Source organism: Salmo salar, chromosome 10 (assembly GCF_965601325.2).
Source record: "Salmo salar chromosome 10, fSalSal1, whole genome shotgun sequence".
Taxonomy (NCBI): domain Eukaryota; kingdom Metazoa; phylum Chordata; class Actinopteri; order Salmoniformes; family Salmonidae; genus Salmo; species Salmo salar.
Window position 1 is genome coordinate 108,676,719 of NC_138300.1, and position 24,283 is coordinate 108,701,001.

The window sequence follows — 24,283 nt, forward strand, 5'->3', positions numbered from 1 at the left end:
ATTAACTTAGCTAAACAGTGTGTAAAGTTGGCTAGCTAGCAGCTCAGTTGACTTCGCCTACAAAGTGGCCTACTGTAGCTGGCTAATTAAATATTTTGCAACATAAAAAAATGTATTTACTTGAATAGGTTTACCCCCTGCCTCTGTTTTTTGGTTCCTTACAAAAACAAAATAATGGCTAATCGTCACAATTTTTTGTGGTTGCAAAGCGCAGCAAGCATTAATGTGGACGAATGGATACAAGGAATAAAGTGTGTTTGTCACCAAAGCGGTTTAGAACGTGTTGTAATGTTTGACTTTACCAGCGTAATCCAATTTCAATAAATATAAATCGCAGATTGTCGGCCACGCTTGAAAACGAACTACCCGGACCGGAAACAGTGACGCACATAACACACAGCACCACTTCCACCGGCGTGTGGGGGAGGGTTCTTGAAATGAAACATCCAATTAAAATCTACCCGCTGGGATCCGTTGGACCTTTCAAACCGTTTTTGCAATACAACATTCTCCAGAACTCTAAGGGAGGCATGACAACGATGTGATTTTGGAGGTATGGTAACGCAAGACTACATTATTTTTGTTGTATAGGAATTCTAACTCGCTAACGTTAGGTAGAGAATAAGTTACCTTTGCCAATGGAAGGCTCTGGTTGTTGTAATAATATATAGCATGTAATTTACGTTTCTTCAACTAATGTAGCATTTCCCAAACTCTTTCCTCGGGACCCCAAGGAGTGCATGTGTTGGTTTTTCAAATTTTCAAAGCTTGATAATTATTTGATTTATTTGAATCAAATGTGTAGTATTAGAGCAATAAAACAAAACGTGCACCCCTTGGGGTCCCGAGGACCGGGTTTGGGGAAATCCTGAACTAATGTGAAGCGAACAATAAACATGTAGGCCTATGTTTTCTATTAACAGGATGTCATAAGTGCTGGTGGTGGCTGATTCTTCATTGATTACCTACCTACCTACCTACCTACCTACCTGTGATGGCTGATTGTCTGCATTTAGAGGACAACTCAAGCGACACTGAGAACTGGGAAAGTAGTCTTCACAGACACTCAAGGTGATAAAACTAGGATTTATTACTGAAGAGTACTGTATTGTTACTTACAGAAATAATTGTATAACAAGGACAGCACAGTAGGACTCATGAAAATGCTTGATTGTTCAGCATTCAAGACAGCTGCCCAATACCATTTTTACATATGAATAAGATTGTTTAGTTTCAGGAATTACCTCGCATTCTGAAGTGGCCATTATTTAAGTTGACAATGTTTTTTCACTTACATTCAGAAATATGACAGGCAGTTATGGCAATTCCAAGGTAATGGAATTATGATGAGACTCAGATTTGTCACTTTAAAATTTAGCCTATACCAAACAAAAAACATAGAATTCTATGGTTTGTTAAACTTTGAAATCAATGCACAAGAACTACTTTTAACAATTTCCACTGACAATTTTACAATAACACATTTACAGGAAAAACTGTGCAGATGCAGTCTGGTAACGAAATTACTGTAAAATCTCCCTTAGTGTTATTCTAATTCTGTTACCAAACTGCATCTGCACAGTTTTGAGAATTTTTGTTTTTATTTACTGTGTAAATTGTTCAAAGTAGACATTGTGCGTAGAGTTGCATGGTTTGTTAAACTTTGAAATCAAAAGGTTTTAGTTTGGCATACATTTAAAAGTGAAAAATCAGAGTCTCTGCATAATTCCGTTACCGTGGAATTGCCCTGACCTAGAAATGTAACAATGTGTTTGTTTCTTTATTGAATATTGACAGTAACAAACAAACAGTTAAATAATTTGTGCTGGTTCAATTCCATGTTCTTCCCGAGTTTAGGCCAAAAGGTTGATGATTGGTTGAGAGAGATCCATGACTCACATACCGTGTGCTGATAGCTTAGGGCCTCATTTTCAAAAGGTGTTTGGACTTTCTCCTGCATTGTGTGTTCTTATAAAACCAGGCATAAAGAAAGGATGGGTGTGCACAGGTTTGACATTTGCAGCGGGTATATTTTCTGCACTAGAGAACAGTATTTTCAATACGATGGCAATTACAGTTGTAGAACAATATTGTGGAGTAGGGTTTTAGTGTATCAGTGGTTTATTTGACAAAATCATACAGAAGCGTACCTGTAGACTTTCAGTCATTACGCTAACGCTTATTACTATTGGCTGGCGAAACAACTGCTAACTTCTTTCATACTGTATTAGGAGACATTAAAATGATTTCCACAAGTTCCTCTCACTCTGGGTAAGTTGCCAGAATCTCGCAGTATCCCTTTTAAGTGGAAGGTGTGATAACTGAGGTGTTTGTGGGGCACTGGGCAGAGACCGGAAGAGGAGCAGCTGACTGATACTGAATTTATAAGGGCACAAGGCGAGACCCAGACACAGGAGGCATGGTTAGAGTCCAAGATGTTTATTAACAATCCGAAAGGGGTAGGCAAAGAGTGGTCGTGGACAGGCAAAAGGTCAAAACCAGTTCAGAGTTCCAGAGGTACAGAATGGCAGGCAGGCTCGAGGTCAGGGCAGGCAGAATGGTCAGGCAGGCGGGAATGGAGTCCAGAAAAACAGGCAAAGGTCAAAACCGGGAGGAATAGTAAGAGAGAATAAAAAAGCAGGCGCACCGGAAAAATACGCTGGTTGACTTGAACATAAAAGACGAACTGGCACAGAGAGACAGGAATCACAGGGATGAAAACACCAGGGAAAATAAGCAACACCTGGAGGGGGTGGAGACAATCACAAGGACAGGTGAAACAGATCAGGGCGTGACAGAATTAGCCTATTATTACATTTTTACATTTAAGTCATTTAGCAGACGCTCTTATCCAGAGCGACTTACAAATTGGTGCATTCACCTTATAATATCCAGTGGAACAACCACTTTACAATAGTGCATCTAAGTCTTTTAAGGGGGGGTTAGAAGGATTACTTTATCCTATCCCAGGTATTCCTTAAAGAGGTGGGGTTTCAGGTGTCTCCGGAAGGTGGTGATTGACTCCGCTGTCCCGGCGTTGTGAGGGAGCTTCTTCCACCATTGGGGTGCCAGAGCAGCGAACAGTTTTGACTGGGCTGAGCGGGAACTGTGCTTCCTCAGAGGTAGGGAGGCGAGCAGGCCAGAGGTGGATGAACGCAGTGCCCTTGTTTGGGTGTAGGGCCTGATCAGAGCCTGAAGGTACGGAGGTGCCGTTCCCCTCACAGCTCCGTAGGCAAGCACCATGGTCTTGTAGCGGATGCGAGCTTCGACTGGAAGCCAGTGGAGAGAGCGGAGGAGCGGGGTGACGTGAGAGAACTTGGGAAGGTTGAACACCAGACGGGCTGCGGCGTTCTGGATGAGTTGTAGGGGTTTAATGGCACAGGCAGGGAGCCCAGCCAACAACGAGTTGCAGTAATCCAGACGGGAGATGACAAGTGCCTGGATTAGGACCTGCGCCGCTTCCTGTGTGAGGCAGGGTCGTACTCTGCGAATGTTGTAGAGCATGAACCTACAGGATCGGGTCACCGCCTTGATGTTAGTGGAGAACGACAGGGTGTTGTCCAGGGTCACGCCGAGGCTCTTAGCACTCTGGGAGGAGGACACAAGGGAGTTGTCAACCGTGATGGCGAGATCATGGAACGGGCAGTCCTTCCCCGGGAGGAAGAGCAGCTCCGTCTTGCCAAGGTTCAGCTTGAGGTGGTGATCCATCATCCACACTGATATGTCTGCCAGACATGCAGAGATGCGATTCGCCACCTGGTTGTCAGAAGGGGGAAAGGAGAAGATTAATTGTGTGTCATCTGCATAGCAATGATATGAGAGACCATGTGAGGATATGACAGAGCCAAGTGACTTGGTGTATAGCGAGAATAGGAGAGGGCCTAGAACAGAGCCCTGGGGGACACCAGTGGTGAGAGCACGTGGTGCGGAGACAGATTCTCGCCACGCCACCTGGTAGGAGCGACCTGTCAGGTAGGACGCAATCCAAGCGTGGGCCGCGCCGGAGATGCCCAGCTCGGAGAGGGTGGAGAGGAGGATCTGATGGTTCACAGTATCAAAGGCAGCAGATAGGTCTAGAGGGATGAGAGCAGAGGAGAGAGAGTTAGCTTTAGCAGTGCTGAGAGCCTCCGTGACACAGAGAAGAGCAGTCTCAGTTGAATGCCCAGTCTTGAAACCTGACTGATTAGGATCAAGAAGGTCATTCTGAGAGAGATAGCAAGAGAGCTGGCCAAGGACGGCACGTTCAAGAGTTTTGGAGAGAAAAGAAAGAAGGGATACTGGTCTGTAGTTGTTGACATCGGAGGGATCGAGTGTAGGTTTTTTCAGAAGGGGTGCAACTCTGCATCTGCTTACTTGCTCTTTCAACTACTGTGTTGTGTGTGTGCTTGATGAATAGCATTGCACATCTCACAGAAAGCAATGCATGTTCATTAAATTTTGTCATGTTATCCAAAAGAAGACAGCACCATTTTGATTTTTAACTTTCATTTGGTCATTATTACACTAATATCTTCATATTTGAACACTATGCTAAATACAATTTGCTGATCAAGTATTTGCAGTTATTGGTTTGTCCTTTGGATATCCGGAGACCTCTGATTTGGCCTTTAGGCCTACAAAAAAAAAGAACATTTGTTATACTTTTTTTGGTGGTGGTTCATGGTTATTGTCCCTAATTGTCGATTTTATAGGATTTATTGTGCCAGCCCTAGACGACGACAACAACAACCTAAAAATGTGTCTACGGCAGGCGTCAGCAACAGACGGGCCAAAACCGTCCCGGGAATCAGTTTTAAGCCCCCACATTTTTAGTTAAGAAATACACAAATCACCCGGAATGTAGCAAAAAATGGGTTACAAAGTGGGATTGAAATAGATTTAAATGTCATTTTTGGTCATTGATCTACACAATACAATGAAATATTATTTTTTTATACATTGAATTAGTAAGACATAGTCATTGCTTAAGTATTCTCCGCCTTTGTTTAGGCAAGCCTAAATTATACTGAACAAAAATATAAACGCAACATGCAACAATTTCAAATATTTTACTGAATTAGAGTTCATAGAAGGAAATCAGTCACAGGCCCTAATCTATGGATTTCACATGACTGGGCAGGGGCGTAGTCATGGCTGGGCCTGTGAGGGCATAGGCCTACCCACTGGGGAGCCAGGCCCAGTCAATCAGAATGAGTTTTTCCTCACAAAAGGGCTTTATTACAGAAATAAATACTACTCCATAAGCTTTTTGTGCGTATGGAAAATTTCTGGGATCTTTTATTTCAGCTCATGAAAAATGGGACTGACTCTTTACAGGTTGCGTTTATATTTTTGTTCTGTATAGTTCAGATGTAAGATTTGGCTTAGCATATATGGCATATATTGGCATACATGTTACAGTGCATTCAGAAAGTATTCAGACTCTTGACTTTTTCCAGATTTTATTACATTACAACCTTATTCTAAAATTGATTAACTTAAATGTTTTCTTCAAATCTACGCACAACACCCCATAATTACAAACAAAAACAGGTTTTTAGAAATGTTTGCTGGCCTGTATGCCAAGCGTCACATCTGGAGGAAACTAGCATCTTGCTGTGGGGATGTTTTTCAGCCGCAGGGACTGGGAGACTAGTTTGGATTGAGGGAGAAATGAACGGCAAAAAGTACAGATAGATCTTTGATGAAAACCTGCTCCAGAGCGCTCAGGATCTCAGACTGGGGCAGAGGTTCACCTTCCAACAGTACAACGACCCTAAGCTCACAGCCAAGACAACACAGGAGTGGCTTCGGGACAAGTCTGTGAATGTCCTTGAGTAGCCCAGCCAGAGCCTGGACTTGAACCCGATCGAACATCTCTGGAGAGACCTGAAAATAGCTGTGCAGCGACGCTCCCCCATCCAACTTGAGAGAGCTTGAGAGGATATGCAGAGAAGAATGGGAGACACTCCCCAAATACAGGTGTGCCAAGCTTGTAGCACATACCCAAGAAGACTCGAGGCTGTAATTGCTGCCAAAGGTGCTTCAACAAAGTACTGAGTAAAGGGTCTGAATATTTATGTAAATGTGTATTTAAAAAATGTTTGTCATTATGGAGTATTGTGTGTAGTTTGGGGGGAGGGGGGGACGACAATAAACAATATTAGAATAAGGCTGTAATGTAACAAAATGTGGAAAAAGTCAAGGGGTCTGAATACTTTCCAAATGACTGTCTATGACCTCAGTCTGTGTGAAATATAAGGGGTTGACATGATTTTTTTTAATGACTACCCCTTCCTCTGTGCCCATACATAAATCTGTAAGTATTACATTTCAAGCACAAATTCAACTACAAAGACCAGGGAACAGTGATTGGTAGATGGGTAACAATAACAATCAGACATTGAATATATCTTTCAGCATGGTCCATTTACTTATTATTCTGTGGATGATGTATTAAACCACCCAGACATATCAAAGATGCAGTCGTCCTTCTGAACTGAGCTGCAGGAGCGGAAGGAAACTGCTTAGGGATGTCACCATGAGGCCGTTGGTGGTTATTTTTATTTATTTTTTAATAGCTACAGTGGCTGTGAGTTCAGTGGCTGTGATGGGTGAAAACTGAGTCTGGCTCAACACTGTAGTGACTCCAAAATGATTGAAATGACAATGAAAAGAAGAATGCAAATATACAGAATAAACATGAATATGTATGTTACAAAGCCCTAAAGTAATATTGCCCCAAAAAACACGGCAAAGGGATACACTTTTTTGCCTACATGAAAAGCCTTGTAAATTGAGATGGCGCTGGAGGAGATGGCTGCTGTTGTACTACGGGCTTCTAACAATTGTGCTATTGTGTGTGTGTGTTTTCGCATTATTTGTAAATTATTTTGTACATAATGTTTCTGTCACTGTCTCTTATGACTGAAAAGAGCTTCTGGATATCAGGTCAGCGATTACTCACCTCGTGCTGGGCAAAGATTCTTTCTTTAACGAGTCAGATGTGAAGGATTTACTTCAGACACCTGACAACGCCCAAATCCCTGTCATTCGCAGGAAGAAGAGACAGATATTGGGGATGTAGGTTGGGGTTCCTTGTAAGGATCTGACGACAAGTGGGTACTCCACCTCTACCATCAGTCCAATTAGCCAACGTGCAAATCATTGGATAATAAAATGGATGAGCTCCGATCAAGACTATCCTACCAACGGGACATTAACTGTAATATCTTATTTTTCACAGAGTCGTGGCTGAACGACAACATGGATAACATACAGCTGGCTGGGTTTTCGGTGCATCGGCAAGATAGAACAGCTGTCTCCGGTAAGACAAAGGGTGGTGGTCTGTGTATTTGTAAATATCTGCTGGTGCACAAAATGTAATATTATTAAGGAAGTCTCTAGGTTTTGCTCGCCTGAGGTAGAGTATCTCATGGTAAGCTGTAGACCACACTATTTACCAAGAGAGTTTTCATCTATATTTTTCGTAGCTGTCTATTTACCACCGTAAACCGATGCTGGCACTAAGACCGCACTCAATGAGCTGTATAAGGCCATAAGCAAACAAGAAAATGCTCATCCAGAGGCAGTGCTCCTAGTGGCCGGGGACTTTAATGCAGGGAAACTTAAATACTTTTTACCTAATTTCTACCAGCATGTTTCATGTGCAACCAGAGGGGAAAAAACTCTAGACCACCTTTACTCCACACACAGAGATGTGTACAAAGCTCTCCCTCGCCCTCCATTTGGCAAATATGACCATAATTCCATCCTCCTGATTCCTGCAAAAACTAAAGCAGGAAGTACCAGTGACTTGCTCAATACGGAAGTGATCAGGTGATGCAGATGCGAAGCTACAGGACTGTTTTGCTAGCACAGACTGTAATACGTTTCGGGATTCTTCCGATGGCATTGAGGAGTACACCACATCAGTCACTGGCTTCATCAATAAGTGCATCGATGACGTTGTCCCCACAGTGACCGTACGTACATAACCCAATCAGAAGCCATGGATTACAGGCAACATCCGCACTGAGCTAAAGGGTAGAGCTGCCCTTTTCAAGGAGCCAGACTTTAACCCGGACGCTTATAAGAAATCCCGCTATGTCCTCCGACGAACCATCAAACAGGCAAGGCGTCAATACAGGACTAAGATTGAATCATACGACACCGGCTCTGACGCTCGTCGGATGTAGCAGGGCTTGCAAACTATTACGGACTACAAAGGGAAGCATAGCCGCGAGCTGACCAGTGACACGAGCCTTCCGGATGAGCTAAATGACTTCTATGCTCGCTTCGAGGCAAGCAACACTGAAGCATGCATGAGAGCATCAGCTGTTCCTGACGACTGTGTGATCACGCTCTCCGTAGCCAATGTGAGTAAGATCTTCAAACAGGTCAAAATTCACAAGGCTGCTGGGCCAGACAGATTACCAGGACATGTACTCTGACAATGCGCTGACCAACTGGCAAGTGTCTTCACTGACATTTTCAACCTGTCCCTGACCGAGTTTGGAATACCAACATGTTTCAAGCAGACCACCATACTGACCCGTAGCACTCACGTCTATAACCATGAGGTGCTTTGAAAGGCAGTTCATGGCTCACATCAACACCATTAACCCAGAAACCCTAGACCCACTCCAATTTGCATACCACCCCAACAGATACACAGATGATGCAATCTCTATTGCACTCAACACTGCCCTTTCCCACCGGGACAAAAGAAACACCTACGTGAGAATGCTGTTCATTGACTACTCATCACTAAGCTAAGTACCCTGGGACTAAATACCTCCCTCTGCACCTGAATCCTGGACTTCCTGACGGGCCGCCCCCAGGTGGTAAGGATAGGTAACAACACATCTGCCAGGCTGACCCTCAACACGGGGGCCTCTCAGGGGTGCCCGCTCAGTTCCCTCCTGTACTCCCTTGTTCACCCATGACTACATGGCCAAGCACAACTCCAACACCATCAAGTTTGCCAACAACACAGCAGTGGCAGGCCTGATCACCGACAATGATGAGACAGCCTATAGGGAGGAAGTCAGAGACCTGGCAGTGTGGTGCCAGGATAACATAACCTCAATGTGATGAAGACAAAGGACTACAGGAAAGGGAGTCCAAGCACACCCTCATTCTCATCAACAGGGCTGTAGTGGTGCAGGCTGAGCGCTTCAAGATCCATGGTGTCCACATCACCAACAACAACAACCTATCATTTTTTTAAATTTACCTTTATTTAACAAGGCAAGTCAGTTAAGAACAAATTCTTATTTTCAATGACGGCCTAGGAACAGTGGGTTAACTGCCTTGTCCAGGGGCAGAACGACAAATTTGTACCTTATCAGCTCAGGGATTTGAACTTGCAACCTTTCAGTTACTAACCCAACACTCTAACCACTAGGCTACCCTGCCGCCCCAAGTAGTCCAAACACACCAAGACAGTTGTGAAGAGGGCACGACAACACCTTTTCCCCCTCAGGAGATTGAAAAGATTTGGCATGGGTTCTCAGATCCTCAAGAGGTTATACAGCTGCACCATCGAGAGCATCCTGATGGGTTGCATCACCGCCTGGTATGGCAACTGCTCGGCTTCCGACCGCAAGGCACTACAGAGTGTAGTGCATATGGCCCAGTACATCACTGAGGCCAAGCTTCCTGCCATCCAGGGCCTCTATACCAGGCGGTGTCAGAGGAAGGCCCTAAAAATGGCCACCCTAGCCATAGACTGTTCTCTCTGCTACTGCAATGCAAGCGATACCGGAGCACGAGGTATAGGTCCAAAAGGCTTCTTAATAACAGCTTCTACCCCAAGCCATATGTTTCCTGAACAGCTAATCAAATGGCTTCCCAGATTTTTGCATTGTCCCCCCCAGACCCATAGTCGCTGCCAAAGATGATTCTAACATGTATTGACTCTAATCAATGTATATTTAAGCAATAAGGCCCGAGGAGATGTGGAATATGGCCAATATACCATGGCTAAGGGCTGTTCTTAGGACACAGCCCTTAGCCGTGGTATATTAAAATCAAATTTTATTGGTCACATACACATGGTTAGCAGATGTTATTGCGAGTGTAGCGAAATGCTTATGCTTCTAGATCCGACAGTGCAGCAGTATCTAACAGGTAATATCTAACAATTCCACAACAAAACCTAATACACACAATCTAGTAAAGGAATGGGATGAGAATATATACAGTGAGCACCATAATTCATTGGACAGTGACCATTGTTTTGTTATTTTGGTTCTGTACTCTAGCACTTTGAGTTTGAAAGGATACAGTGACAATGAGGGTGAAGTGCAGACTGTCAGCTTTAATTTGAGGGTATTTTCATACATATCGGATGAACCGTTTAGAAATGACAGCACCTTTTGTACATGGTCCCACCATTTTAAGGTACTACAAGTATTTGTTGAATTGGCTTCACAGATGTGTGTCGTTAGGCAGGTGTATTCATTTGTGTCGTTAGTGAATGCAGGAGAGCTGTTCATGAATAGTATTGATTCTAGACTTTGCTATTGTCTTTGGAGGTTGTTGTTGGGGTGTGACAACATGAGGAAGACAGCAGTGTGGATGCAAATGAAGATGGCCGTCATAAGGCTCAGAAATGAAAATCAATCAATCAGGAACATTGCAAAAACCCTGGGCATGCCCAAGTCAACAGTTTGGGTCATCATTAACAAGAAAAAAACAACCGGTGAACTCAATTATGTCAAAAGACCCGGTAGACTGAGGAAGACCACTGTAGTGGATGACCGGAGAATACTCTCTATGTTGAAGAAAACCCCCCTGACAACAGCCCAACAGATCAAAAACACTCTCCTGGATGCAGGTATAGATGTGTCAAAGTATACCATACGTAGAACACTACACCAGCAGGACTACGGAGGGTACACTACAAGATGCAAACCACTGATAAGCCTGAAGAACATAAAGGCGAGATTACAGTTTGCTGAAAAGCACCTAAAAGAGCCCCAAGAGTTCTGGAAAAAAGTATTGTGGACAGATGAGACAAAGATTAACATGTACCAGAGTGATGGAAAGAGGAAAGTGTGGAGGAAAAAAAAGACATGCCCATGATCCAAAGCATACCACTTCATCCGTGAAACATGGTGGAGGGGGTGTTATGGCTTGGGCCTGTATGGCTGCCAGTGAAACAGGGAACTTGTCTTCATCGATGATGTGACTGCAGACAGAAGTAGAACAATGAATTCTGAAGTCTACAGAAATATTCTATCTGCTCAGATAAAACCAAATGCCTCCAAACTCATTGGACGGCACTTCATCATGCAACAAGACAATGACCCTAAACATACTGATAGAGCAACGAAGGGAATTTTGATGGCCAAAAAGTGGAAAATTCTTGACTGGCCGAGTCATTCACCGGATCTGAATCCAATTGAACATGCATTTTACATGGTGAAGAGGAGACTGAAGGCAATAAGTCCCCGAAACAAGCAGGAACTGAAGATGGCTGCAGTACACGCCTGGCAGAGCAGCACCAGGGAAGATACCCAGCGTCTGGTGATGTCGATGCATCGCAGACTTCAAGCAGTCATTGCATGCAAAGGATATGCGACCAAATATTAACAATGATTACTTTATTCTACATTATGTTAAACTGTCCAATGTTTTTTGATGCCCGAAAATGGGGGGGACTATGTACAAAAGCTTCTATAATTTCTAAATGGTTCATCCGATATGTATGTTTGTTTTGCTGACATTGAGTGAGGGGTTATTTTCCTGATACCACACTCCAAGGGCCCTCACCTCCTCCCTGTAGGCAGTCTCGTCGATGTTGGTAATCAAGCCTACCACTGTAGTGTCGTCTGCAAACTTGATGGTTGAGTTGGAGGCGTGCATGGCCACACAGTCGTGGGTGAACAGGGAGTACAGGAGAGGGCTGTAAACACACCCTTGTGGGGCCCCAGTGTTGAGGATCAGCGGAGTGGAGGTATTGTTTCCTACCTTCAACACCTGGGGTGGCCCGTCAGGAAGTCCAGGACCCAGTTGCACAGGGCAGGGTCGAGACCCAGGGTCTCAAGCTTAATGATGAGCTTGGAGAGTACTATGGTGTTGAATGCTGAGCTGTAGTCAATGAACAGCATTCTTACATAGGTATTCCTCTTGTCCAGATGGGATAGGGCTGTGTGCAGTGTGCAGTGTGATGGCGATTGCATCGTCTGTAGACCTATTGGGGCGGTAAGCAAATTGGAGTGGGTCTAGGGTAACAGGTAGGGTGGAGTTGATATGATCCTTGACTAGTCTCTCAAAGCACTTCATGCTTTCAGAAGTGAGTGCTGCGGGGCGATAGTCATTTAGTTCAGTTACCTTAGCTTTCTTCGGAACAGGAATAATGGTGGCCATCTTGAAGCATGTGGGGACAGCAAACTGGGATAGGGATTGATTGAATATGTCCGTAAACACACCAGCCAGCTGGTCTGCACATGCTCTGAGGACGCGGCTAGGGATGCTGTCTGGGCCGGCAGCCTTGCGAGGGTTAACACGTTTTAAATGTTTTACTCACGTCGACCACGGAGAAGGAGAGCCCACAGTCTTTGGTAGCGGGCTGTGTCGGTGGCACTGTATTGTCCTCAAAGCGCGAAAGAAAGTTGTTTAATTTGTCTGGGAGTAAGACGTCGATGTCCGACACGGCTGGTTTTCTTTTTGTAGTCCGTGATTGTCTGACCCTGCCACATATGTCTCCTGTTTGAGCCGTTGAATTGCAACTCCACTTTGTCTCTATACTGACGCTTTGCTAGTTTGATTGCCTTACAGAGGAAATAAGTACACTGTTTGTATTCTGTCATGTTTCCAGTTGCCTTGCCATGATTAAATGCGGTGGTACGTGCTTTCAGTTTTGCGTGAATGCTGCCATCAATCCACGGTTTCTGGTTACGGAAGGTTTTAATGGTCACAGTGGGTACAACATCTCCTATACACTTCCTAACCGAGTCAGCGTATACGTCAATGTTATTGTCTGAGGCTACCCGGAACATATCTCAGTCCACGTGATCGAAACGATCTTGAAGTGTGGAATCCGACTGGTCAGACTACTGTTGGATAGACCTAAGCACGGGCGCTTCCTGTTTCAGTTTCTGCCTTTTGAAGGGGAGCAAAAAGATGGATTCATGGTCAGATTTGCCAAAAGGAGGGCGGGGAGGGCCTTGTATGCATTGTCGAAGTAAGAGCAGCAGTTGTCGAGTGTGCTACTCGCTCGTCTACTGCAATCGATATGCTGATAGAATTTAGGTAGCCTTGTTCTCAGATTAGCTTTGTTAAAATCCCCAGCTACAATAAATGCAGCCTCAGGATGTATGGTTTCCAGTTTGCATAAAGTCCAGTGAAGTTCCTTGATGGCCGTCTTGGTATCCGCTTGCAGGGGGATATACACAGCAGTGACGATAACCGAGGAGAGTTCTCTTGGGAGAGAATACGGTCGGCATTTGATTGTGAGGAATTCTAGGTCAGGTGAACAAAAGGACTTGAGTTCTTGTATGTTGTTACAATTACACCATGAGTTATTAATCATGAAATGTACAAACCCGCCCTTCTTCTTACCAGAGAGATGTTTGTTCCTGTCGGTGCGATGCACTGAAAATCTTGTTTGCTCTACGGACTCTGACAGCATGTCCCCAGCTAGCCATGTCTCTGTGAAACGGAGTATATTACAATCCTGAATATCTCTTTGGAAAACAACTCTTGCCCTAATTTCGGCGACTTTGATAACTAGGAACGGGACATTAGCGAGCAATATACTCGGAAGCAGTGGGTGGTGTGTGCGCATCCGAAGCTTCAGTAGAAGACCGCTCCGGCACCCTCTCCTCCGACGGTGTTGTTTTGGGTCGGCCTCTGGAATCAGTTCAAATGCCCTGGGAGGTGCAGACAAAGGATCCGCTTTGGGGAAGTTGTATTCCTGGTCGTAGTGCTGGTAAGTTGACGTCTCTCTAATATCCAATAGTTCTTCCCTGCTGTATGTAATAACACTTAAGGTTTTCTGGGCTAACAATGTAAGAAATAATACATAAAAAAACGAATTACTGCACCGTTTCCTAAGGACTTGAAGCGAAGCTGCCATCTCTATCAGCGCCATCAGTATTGGCCATATATCACAAACCCCTGAGGTGCCTTATTGCTATTATAAACTAGTTACCAACGTAATTAGAGCCGTAAAAATAAATGTTTTGTCATACCGGTGGTATACGGTCTGATATACCATGGCTGTCAGCCAATCAGCATTCAGGGCTTGACCCACCCAGTTTATAATAGTGTTTATTTCATACACTTGGGCTCCCGAGTGGCGCAGTGGTCTAAGGCACTGAATCTCAGTGCAAGAGTCATCATTACAGTCCCTGGTTTGATTCCAGGCTGTATCATATCATGCCGTGATTGGGAGTCCCATAGGGCGGTACACAATTGGCCCAGCGTCGTCCGGGTTTGGCCCCCTGACGAGCCACTCTGACAAAAATTGGCCTGCTGCTGAATTTAGTTGTCTACCCCTGGTCTACGGCTATGGCTATTCCCTCATGTGGAAGAGATGCACAAAGGTCCACCAGTTAAGCCCAATGACGACAACCATATTGATGTTTCTTCTTCCACCTAAACACTCACTGAAAATCGAGCTTACACTTGCATTGCAAATTGCAATAATTGTAAACATGTACAGATTCAATCAATAATTTGACATCTGCATGCATTAACAGGCTTTTTGATAATGGAATAAGAAGCTGCTAAGTATATTTGGATACATTATTTTAATTCAGACAATGAAAAGTAGCCTATAGATTAAATACAAATATCAAAATAGTGTTATGAAGTGTTTATTAAGCAAGAGAATGACATGATTAATAGTCCACAATATGCACCATGTGTCAAAGCGTTGGGTATCATTTGATACATCTATTGTTGTAGCCCTACCTCTCTGGATAGACTACTCAAAAAATCCCCACACACCTCTGTCAATCATAGCCCTTATCTGTGGAGTCAATCATTATAAGAACATCTCTAGCTCAAATTACATCATTTAACATCAACTAACAGAACACATTTTAAGCACATATTGGCATATTCGTTGACAGCCAAGTCAAGTCCAGAGGTCAAATGGTGCTCTGTCATGTCCTTCATAAGCCAGCTATTTTATTTAATCAGCCAAGCCATGCTGCTTGATGCTGCTAAGTAGAATCGTGTCAACTCGGGCAGTATCAGGACCACTGAGGTATGATCAGGAGAGTAGACAGGGAGGTCGGGCTACGCCTACGTCAGGAGGGTTGCTCTGTGTGTGGCTCACTCGATTTCGTGGGAAAAAAAGCGCACAGCCATTCATATCTACGGGTCTCCCTGTCTGAATTGAATGACTGGTCCTCCTGTCTCAATTTTTTTGTTTGTTATTGGTGCGATCGAGTCTTTTTGAAAGAGAATTTTCAGGCTGTGCTCTCACAGCTAGAAAGTTGAATCGGAGTCTACGAAATAATGCTGAAGTTCGAAAGTAATGCCCAACTATGCTAAACCGGCTGGCAAGCCTGCATTGTTCGGAGGAGCCCAAGTCCTTTGTGCTTTCATCCCTCAGCTCATCCCGTGCTGCTTTGTCTTTAATTTGCCGTGCGATACAGACGGGTAGGTATGCTCATCATCCCATTCATTCTGTTTCTTATGGCATATGTTGATTTCCTATATTTTGTCAATATTAATTCGATGTGTTTGTTTTTTATGCGGCTTTTCCACGCATTCTAATGAATAGCAATGTGGAAAGGGGAAAATAAAGCAAGACTGAGTGTGTCTTTAAAAGGGAAGTGTCTAATTTCTTGGTTTGCCGATCAGAACGCATAGGGTTTATTTATATACCTTTTTGTAAAGGGTTAAACCCTCGACACTAGCGTGCATTCTTCTCTGTTTAACATCAAAGTAGCAGTGTCAGCACTCAGTGCTCTAAATTATTGATGGGACCTTTTTCTTTAAGTAACGGGACTCAATGCTGCAGACGCCTATAACACAAGTGCATCTGTGGATTTTTTTCTCTTATCACAGTCATATAATATTCAACCATGCAATTTGCATCCCAAGTTATTTCGTGGAAAAAAATGCTATTTTCAAGATTCTATGTGAGGTAATCGCGGGAGCCATTGATATGTGGATGGATATAGCTTTGTATTGCTGCATGAAAGATGAGATGAACGATATCGCTCTCACTGATCCATTGTTTGCAGATCGTGCTAGACTTGCCTGCTTCTTGCACTGGAAGAAGATTTGTTTTATACATTAAACAATCTGGTCAAAAATCCTTCCTGTTGGACATTCTACCCTATATTAAAAATTCTAATTATGCCAAACTATTGTAGATAATAGGTCGAGTAGATAGCCTAAAGGGGTTGATGCTGCTGTGTTTGCTGACCTGAATTTCTGCTGAGTGCAATAGGGGCACCATTCCATAACCAGCCTGTTATGGAATCCTACATTCACGGACATCTCCAATGCTGTCCAATGCTTTTAATCACATTCCCCAACCTAATGATTAAAAAAATTATTATTCAGATTTCTCAAAAGGATAAAGTCCACACACCATCTGGGGAAAGTCTACTCATTGTTTTTTGGTTCAGTTTTTGTTTACATGGCAGTGTTCTTTACTGGTGCAGTAATGAGGACAAGCTGCTCAAAGTGCAGGGGACTCGCATACTGTAGAGCAGGCCTGCCTGGCTCTGACCTGCATACTGCATGATGGGAGCTAGCATCCTGGACCACTGTTTAGCATCCATTCAGCCACTGCCAAAATATAGACAGCAATTATTTGGACACAAAATTGAATAACATGACATTCTGCCTTATTTTGCCGCATGAAGTAAGTTGGTTGTTCTCCACATGTAGTGAAATGACTGATTTCTGCTGCTCTGAGTCAGCCAGTCAGTCCCCCAGGTCTGTGATTTTTCTCATTCTCTGGGACTCCATCAGTGGAGGAGGCAGCGAACTCAGATGTCAGACCCTGTTACGGTTGACTGGACACAGTTTTCTATGGGGAACTAGAAGGTGGACGGACGTCATCCATTAGAGGGACTATAAAGCAGTTTCTTTAAAGCTCTCCTGTCTTTGAGGGTTCCTCAATGTGCTGCTCTCTCTAGTCCATTCTCTCCAAGGGCATTCACTTCAGCCTCATCATATTTCATAATCACGTCCCTGGGGCAGGAGCCGCTCTTTATTAGGGAGACCTTCTGTATGGCATGCTGGCCAGACTAGACAAACCAGACGGTGTGAGAGTGGTTTCAGAGGTAAAGAGGCTGCTGCAGATAACAGAACAATGCTTCCTGCTTCTGTCTCTGCTTGTCTCAATGGGATGACCAGTTTCTCAATTTCCCTGTAGAAAGGCTCTTCTGCAACAGACAGAGTTTAACGTTTAAATACTTCAATGGGAAATAAATATTATTTTTGAAGGTGTTTGGTTTGATTTATTTTTTATTTTATTTAACCTTCATTTAACTAGGCAAGTCAGTTAAGAACAAATTATTATTGGTACTTCAGGCATTGTGGGTAGTCTGTTTCATCAGTGTAATATTTCAGATTTTACAAAGGCCACTCAAGAGGAGTAATAGTCCAATTTATGTGTTGTCCCCACAGTTAAGTGGGGAGTTCAATGGGATTGTTTCACATGGATTCATTCCCTAATGTGTTTCTCAGAGTATAGGGCTCGAGCTGCAGGCAGCAAGCAGTAGTGTTGTATTGGCAATCTTTCTGCAGCGGTCAGCACTACAAAAAAAACATTCAACCTCTCACACAGAGGATTCACATGAGTTTACTGCAGGCTTTTACCCACTTTTCTCTGCAGAGAAGCATGCAAAATGTTCACTTTTCCCTCAGTGCTCATGTGTGTATCTCTGACTGGGTGTGTGTGATCTTCTCCTCTCTCAGTGCCCAGCCCCGCCTCCCAGCAGTCCCACAACTGGAGGCCGACCTAGTCGACATGAACCTGCATGGCGCCAGCGGAGGCCTCGACCGCTGCAGGGACAGTGACCGCCGGCGCTCCAGCGACCGCTCCCGAGACTCCTCCCACGAGAGGAGCGAGGGTCAGCTGACCCCTTGCATCAGGAATATCACCTCGCCCACCCGACAGCACAACAGTGGTGAGTAGCTTCCCAGTGTTTCATCTCCATCACTGGAACAACACCCTGGCTGTACCCGTTGCTCATTCTGTAATCCAGTACTGCTATGCGACAGAACCACACAGTGTAATGATGAGACACTGACGTAACAAGGCTGTCTCAGATGCCTCAGGTCCAGCTGTTAGATTGAGGCCCTTTCTAACTACACAAAATCAGTGTCTGAAGTAGTTTCATCACGTAGAAATCTTCTTAAAGCCTCACCCAGAGGCGGAGCCATGGTAGTCATATGACTGCTACTCAGTCTAGACCCACTCTGGGAATTAAGCCAATGGCCGAACTGAATGATGTTTAAATTACTACAGTAACAGTTGAATAATCAAGCCTTGAAAGGAAAGCATTTTGGCTCTTGCGAAAGCTTTCAATGCCTTTTTTCATCCTTATGGCAACCAGCAACAGTGTGATGAGACCGCAATGTTAGAGCCTTACCTACGGTACTCTGTCTGTTTGTCTCTTCCAGATCGTGAGCGGGGCGAGGGTGGTTCTTCCTCCAGGTCGTCAAGCCCTCGGCCGCCTAGGGCCATGATGTTGGTGGGGCCCAGTTGCATCGCAGTGAGCAGCAGCAGGAGCAGCCTGTTCAGCAAAGAGGCCCACTGTAAGGGCCTGGGCCACGGACACGTCCACAGCCCCTGTGACCTCATCTACGTCTATGAGAACGCCAAGGAGGGGGCGCGCACGTTACGGACGGCCGAGAGGGTCACTCTGATCGTGGACAACACCCGCTTCGTGGTGGACCCGGCTATCTTCACTGCTCAGCCCAACACCATGCTGGGAAGGTACAGCAAAATATTTTATCAAAGGGATATTACAGAAAATTAAAGGGATAGTTAATTTCAAACCAAATGTTTTCCTCTCTCGTAGAATGTTTGGATCCGGAAGGGAATACAATTTTACCAGGCCCAATGACAAAGGGGAATTTGAGGTGGCAGATGGAATCAGCTCAACTGTTTTCAGAGCCATCCTGGTAAGACTCATTGTGGTTTGATAATGTCATACAGTTTCACCTAATGTCCCCAGAGATGGGTTGGTATTGACGAAGTGAAGGATTACGCTGCTGCGTCATTAATGACTGGAATGGAAAATACGTTCTCTCATAGATCCTTCTATCCCCATCCCCTATATATTTTATTAAGAAGAAGAATAGGCATTCAGTGTTCTGACCTTTCTAAAACAAGCACCTTTTATTATTCAATTACCAGAGATTGGGAAGTGGCCAAATGTATAGGGGTCAATACATATTTTATTTGCATATGGTTGCAGCATAATTTCCATATTGTTCAAGGGCTTATAGTGCATTTGTATGCAATTACTTTCTAGTAATACCTTGACAAATAAGATTGTTCACAAACAATCTCTGAGGTTGTCCGTCTGATATATTGTGTATTTTGCGGAAGTGTGGAAATGCAGGGCAGATAATCAGTGTTACATAAGGCACATTGACCGGGATCAGAGATACTAATGCTGTACAACATGCTAGTGCTTTCATTTTTGTGTTTGTTCGCCCCGCTGTTCCACTTAACTCTCCAGAGACACAGGGGAGGAGAACAACCAGGTAATGGCATCTGTTTGTGTGCGTATCATAGGGTTTCTGGATGTTATTTCAGGCTCAAGAGCAGCTTTCTGTGTGACTCACAGGCTGTACGTTGTTCTCGCATGTCAGCATAGCAATTTCGCATCTCTATGCCTATTTGTATGGGGGGGAGAGGCTAATGTGGATAGTCGGGACTCAAGAACATGGTGAATGCACTTCTTTGTTTGATTTCAAGGCTTATCTTGGATTGTCAGTATTGAACAGTCTCGTTGTACAGATCTGTGCTCGGCATGTGAAGAGCTCTACCGCCAAAGGCGACCCGACTAAAACAGCAGGGAGAGAGGAAAAATATGGCTGGCAGCATTAGCATTCAGGGCACAGAGTAAGCTAACAGCCGTTTCAGGCACTATCTTGTGAATAGCCCAGCGTTGCTGCTGCAGCCTCCATCCATTTTCTTTTCAGTGTTATACTTGAATGATCTCCATGTTTCTCTGGCTGTAAATGGGTCTGTGGGGGTGGTAGGAAGGCAGTGACGTCACTGCCGTTTGCTGTTGTCTGAAGGCTCTGTTCTGTGTGTGCGCAGAGCAGCCTCCGTGATGGCTGCCTGTTGGTTTTTCCTGTGTGATTTTTAAATGGCAGGATTACTACAAATCTGGGATAATCCGCTGTCCTGATGGTATCTCCATTCCCGAGCTGAGAGAAGCATGTGACTACCTCTGCATCTCCTTCGACTACAGCACCATCAAGTGTAGAGACCTCAGTGAGTGTATATAGCTATATGCCATCAGACCCTCTTTTTCTCATTATAATGCCAAGATAAAAGACATGTAATATTTCATTCCATATCATTGTTCTGTATTCGATGCTAGGTTTATTTAGCCTGCTGTGTGTTTGGTGTTGTGGAGGTGTTGACATGTTGTGGGTGAGCAGGTGTCACAGCTCTGAAACTAAGTCAGTATTAGCTTACAGGTTTGATGCATGTCAGGTGATTGCAGAGTTTCCACAATGTGGGCTATTGATTGACATTGTTTTAAATGTGTATGTGTCTAGTTTTCCGTGTGTGTGTGTGTGTGTGTGTGTGTGTGTGTGTGTGTGTGTGTGTGTGTGTGTGTGTGTGTGTGTGTGTGTGCGCTGCGCGCGCGCATGCTTGAGTGTAGTTCTCACCCTGAAATATAAGCTAAGTTTTGTTGTCTCACTCTACCTGCTCCTATTTTCCAGGTGCACTCATGCACGAGCTGTCCAACGATGGGGCGAGGCGTCAGTTTGAGTTTTACTTAGAGGAGATGGTGCTGCCTCTGATGGTGGCCAGCGCCCAGAACGGAGAGAGGGAGTGTCACGTAGTGGTCCTGACAGACGACGACGTGGTGGACTGGGATGAGGAGTACCCTCCGCAGATGGGAGAGGAGTATTCTCAGAGTGAGTCAGGTCATTCACGTCACTGGCTCTGTTGATATAGTAGTTTACAAGCAAGCCATTTCATCAAGTCACGCATGAGTGGTTTGTATCGCTGTGAAAAGAATTGCCCGAGATTATAATTGACTGGGATGACATGTTAAAGGGCCAGTGCATTAGTTCTGGGTAACAAGTTACTTACTGTGATGGTTTTTCATTAAAGTGGTAAAAAATAAACAAGTGTTTCATCAGCTGTTGTACAAATATGATACAAAACACAGGAAATAGACTGAGTGCACTGGTTCACCAGCTTTATCTGTATTGCTGAATGCCTGTGTTATTTTACATAGAATATGTATGACATTTAATTATATAAACTATAATACTTTTTCATTTTTCTTTACAGTTATATACAGCACAAAACTGTACAGATTCTTCAAGTACATAGAGAATCGTGACGTTGCCAAATCAGTATTAAAAGAAAGAGGACTTAAGAAAATCAGACTAGGAATTGAAGGTATGGTGGATCATCACTAAACTGCCTTATTCCTTGTTGCACATAATGTCAATCAAGAAGTTTTACTTTCATATCTATACAATTTCTGATAACACTTAAGAGTAACACTAGTTACACTAGTTACTCTTAAGCCTGCATAGTAATCCTGTAATTACCAGAATCACTCATCCATTATTAGTATGTAATACTAACAGGCCCTATTACTATGTTACAGCATGTGACAATGTTGTTACTAGTACAGTAATAAACGTGTTATTGCAGGTGTAAGAGCAACTCAATATAGCCTAAAGGGTTACCCCAACTGGGTAAAAAATATTGAAGACCACACTTTTTGTATAAATATACTTCTAATACAACATCATGCATTTAATACAATTGTTTTATTAACCAATCCATTTTTTTTTTTATAAGATGAGAAGTATTTGAACAGAAAACGTTAATGTCACTAACTCCTAAACCAAAATGTCTGTTTTTATCCTCCCAGGTTACCCCACCTACAAGGAGAAGGTGAAGAAGCGTCCCGGCAGCCGGCCAGAGGTAATCTACAACTACGTCCAGAGGCCCTTCATCCGCATGTCCTGGGAGAAGGAGGAGGGCAAGAGTCGCCATGTTGACTTCCAGTGTGTGAAGAGCAAGTCCATCACCAACCTGGCAGCCGCCGCTGCAGACATTCCCCAGGACCAGCTGGTCAACATGCACCCTGGTCCTCAGGTGGACGAACTGGACATCCAGCCTCAGCCAAGCTACCACTACGAGCCAGACCCAGACGCCCCCTCACCGGCTGTCTGAGACTGGGCCCCCGTCCCCCTCCACTCCACCCTCTTCTCCCTCCACAGAGCACTGTAGTGACAAGGAAGTTGGGCAGCAGAAACCACATTGCCTTTACAAGCCTCAAAAGATAACTGGTATATACTGTCAATAGCCAAGGAAGGAGAAGCAAAGCACACAGTAAACGATTGCCTCATTGCACTGTCTGCACTGTTTTTTTTAACTAACCAAAGGAGATTTATTTTTATCAAGAATATTTGACGTATTCTTTTCATTTTGAAGGGGGAAAAAAGCAGATTGTATCACAATAAACTTGTCTGTGGGTCCTCATGTGATGAGCTGTGTGTGTAGTGCTGCTGTGTACAGTTACAGTACTGTAGTTCCTAAAGGGTTCCCTGCCCCTGGTCATGTGGTATGGCGGTGCGGATTTAGAATCTTACTATAGGTAGTCCACCACCAGGGAAGCCTCGCTGTGATGCTTTGGTCTCAGAATAAATACATTTGTATTCATCTCACATTCATCATTCATGACTCCATCAGTTCGATTGAGAATCGTATCCCAATTTGTCAATGCGTATAATATATTATTTAATTGTCAATTTGTTTTTCTTATCACATTGCTATACATTTGCAATGTCTGCTTGTGCTGTAGAGGACCTAAGCTAAGCTGACACGTTGTTCATTAGCCACTCCTACTTAGTCAATGGAGCGTAAAGATCCAATATGGTCCAACACTTGAAACTGGAGAGCAAGCCTAACATAGTCGCACCTTATCAGCTGGCTCAGTCATCAATAGCTTGTATACTGAACTTAAAAGGTCCAATGTAGCTGTTTTTATCTCAATATCAAATTATTTGTGGATAACTAAGTACCTTATTGTGATTGTTTTCAATTAAAGAAACAGCTTCTTAGCAAAAAGCTATTTCTCAACAATAAGTTTTGCTGGAAGTGGTCTGTGTTGGGAGGGAAAAACTGAAAACTGTTCTTGGCAGAGGTTTGGAACTCTTATTGGTCTAACTAATTTGCCACCTGGTGATGACACCAGGCAGGCCAAAACGCCATCCCAACAAAAACAGGCCGAAATGTCAGGCGGTCTTTCTTAACAGCTCTTACACTAAAAGGGTATTATAATTTTCACAATTTCACAGTATTATTCCAACCTATATAAAACACAGAAGTCACATTTGACTGCACGGGGCCTTTAAGTAGTCAACAGCTACTGTGTTGATGGTCAGCAGCTGCTGGATGTCAAGGTATCTAGCAGTGGTGACTGGTATTGCTTACACGTTGCATGAGTATCAAGCAGAACATACCTTTATTGAATGCAAGGTTCTCTAAAAATTCTCAATGTAGGAAAATGTGTCCTGTCCTCCAAAGCCAGATTCCTTAATCTTAAGGCTGTAACATATTCCTCATTCATTCAAATGATTTAAAACCAGTAACTGTTATATTGCTCTTTTAATATTCACATTTTCAAATATGATCTACAATCCTTGTGTGCGGATGAAATTAACTGGCTTCCATCAGCTCAGTTTGTCTTTCCAGGCGTTTCTCCTCACCACCACATTAGCAATGCAGTCCTGTTATCTCTGACTGACTGAATTTCTGCCACTGGATGGCAACATGATAAAAATATCCCAGCGTTGCACCAATATGCTCAATGGAGGAAATCTGTGAAATAAATTAATTGAATTGCTTCCGTTACATGCAATTCCCTGAATGATTCACTCACCCACCCTCGGATTCATGTTCAGAATGCTTCTGATAGTATGAGAGTGACATTTGAACATTGTTAACATCGGCCTGCTAACTGAATCGCCGTGTCCCCAGTCAGCCCAACCACTCACTGGACCCATATGTTCACTTGGCTACGCATGCCTCTCTCTAATATCAATATGCCTCGTCCATTACTGTCCTGGTTAGTGATGACTGTCTTATTTCACT

General features: G+C 43.9%; 1 protein-coding gene across 4 annotated transcripts; it reads left to right on the forward strand.

Annotated features, from left to right (window-relative positions):
• Nucleotides 1-411: 411 nt before the first annotated feature.
• LOC106561456 (BTB/POZ domain-containing protein 10-like) lies at nt 412-22,854 on the forward strand. 4 transcript variants are annotated; one of them, XM_014125440.3, is made up of 10 exons: nt 928-1,071; nt 7,226-7,306; nt 13,373-13,921; nt 17,884-18,095; nt 18,592-18,907; nt 18,993-19,095; nt 20,302-20,422; nt 20,881-21,078; nt 21,461-21,571; nt 22,056-22,854. In XM_014125440.3, the coding sequence occupies exons 4-10, from the start codon at nt 17,936-17,938 to the stop codon at nt 22,358-22,360; spliced, it is 1,314 nt and encodes a 437-aa protein (XP_013980915.1). In that variant the 5' UTR covers nt 928-1,071; nt 7,226-7,306; nt 13,373-13,921; nt 17,884-17,935; the 3' UTR covers nt 22,361-22,854. The 4 variants fall into 4 exon arrangements, with proteins under 4 accessions (XP_013980913.1, XP_013980915.1, XP_082813487.1 ...); XM_014125438.3 differs by lacking the exons at nt 7,226-7,306; nt 13,373-13,921 and adding an exon at nt 412-553 and having other exon boundaries at nt 924-1,071; XM_082957361.1 differs by lacking the exon at nt 13,373-13,921.
• Nucleotides 22,855-24,283: the final 1,429 nt, after the last annotated feature.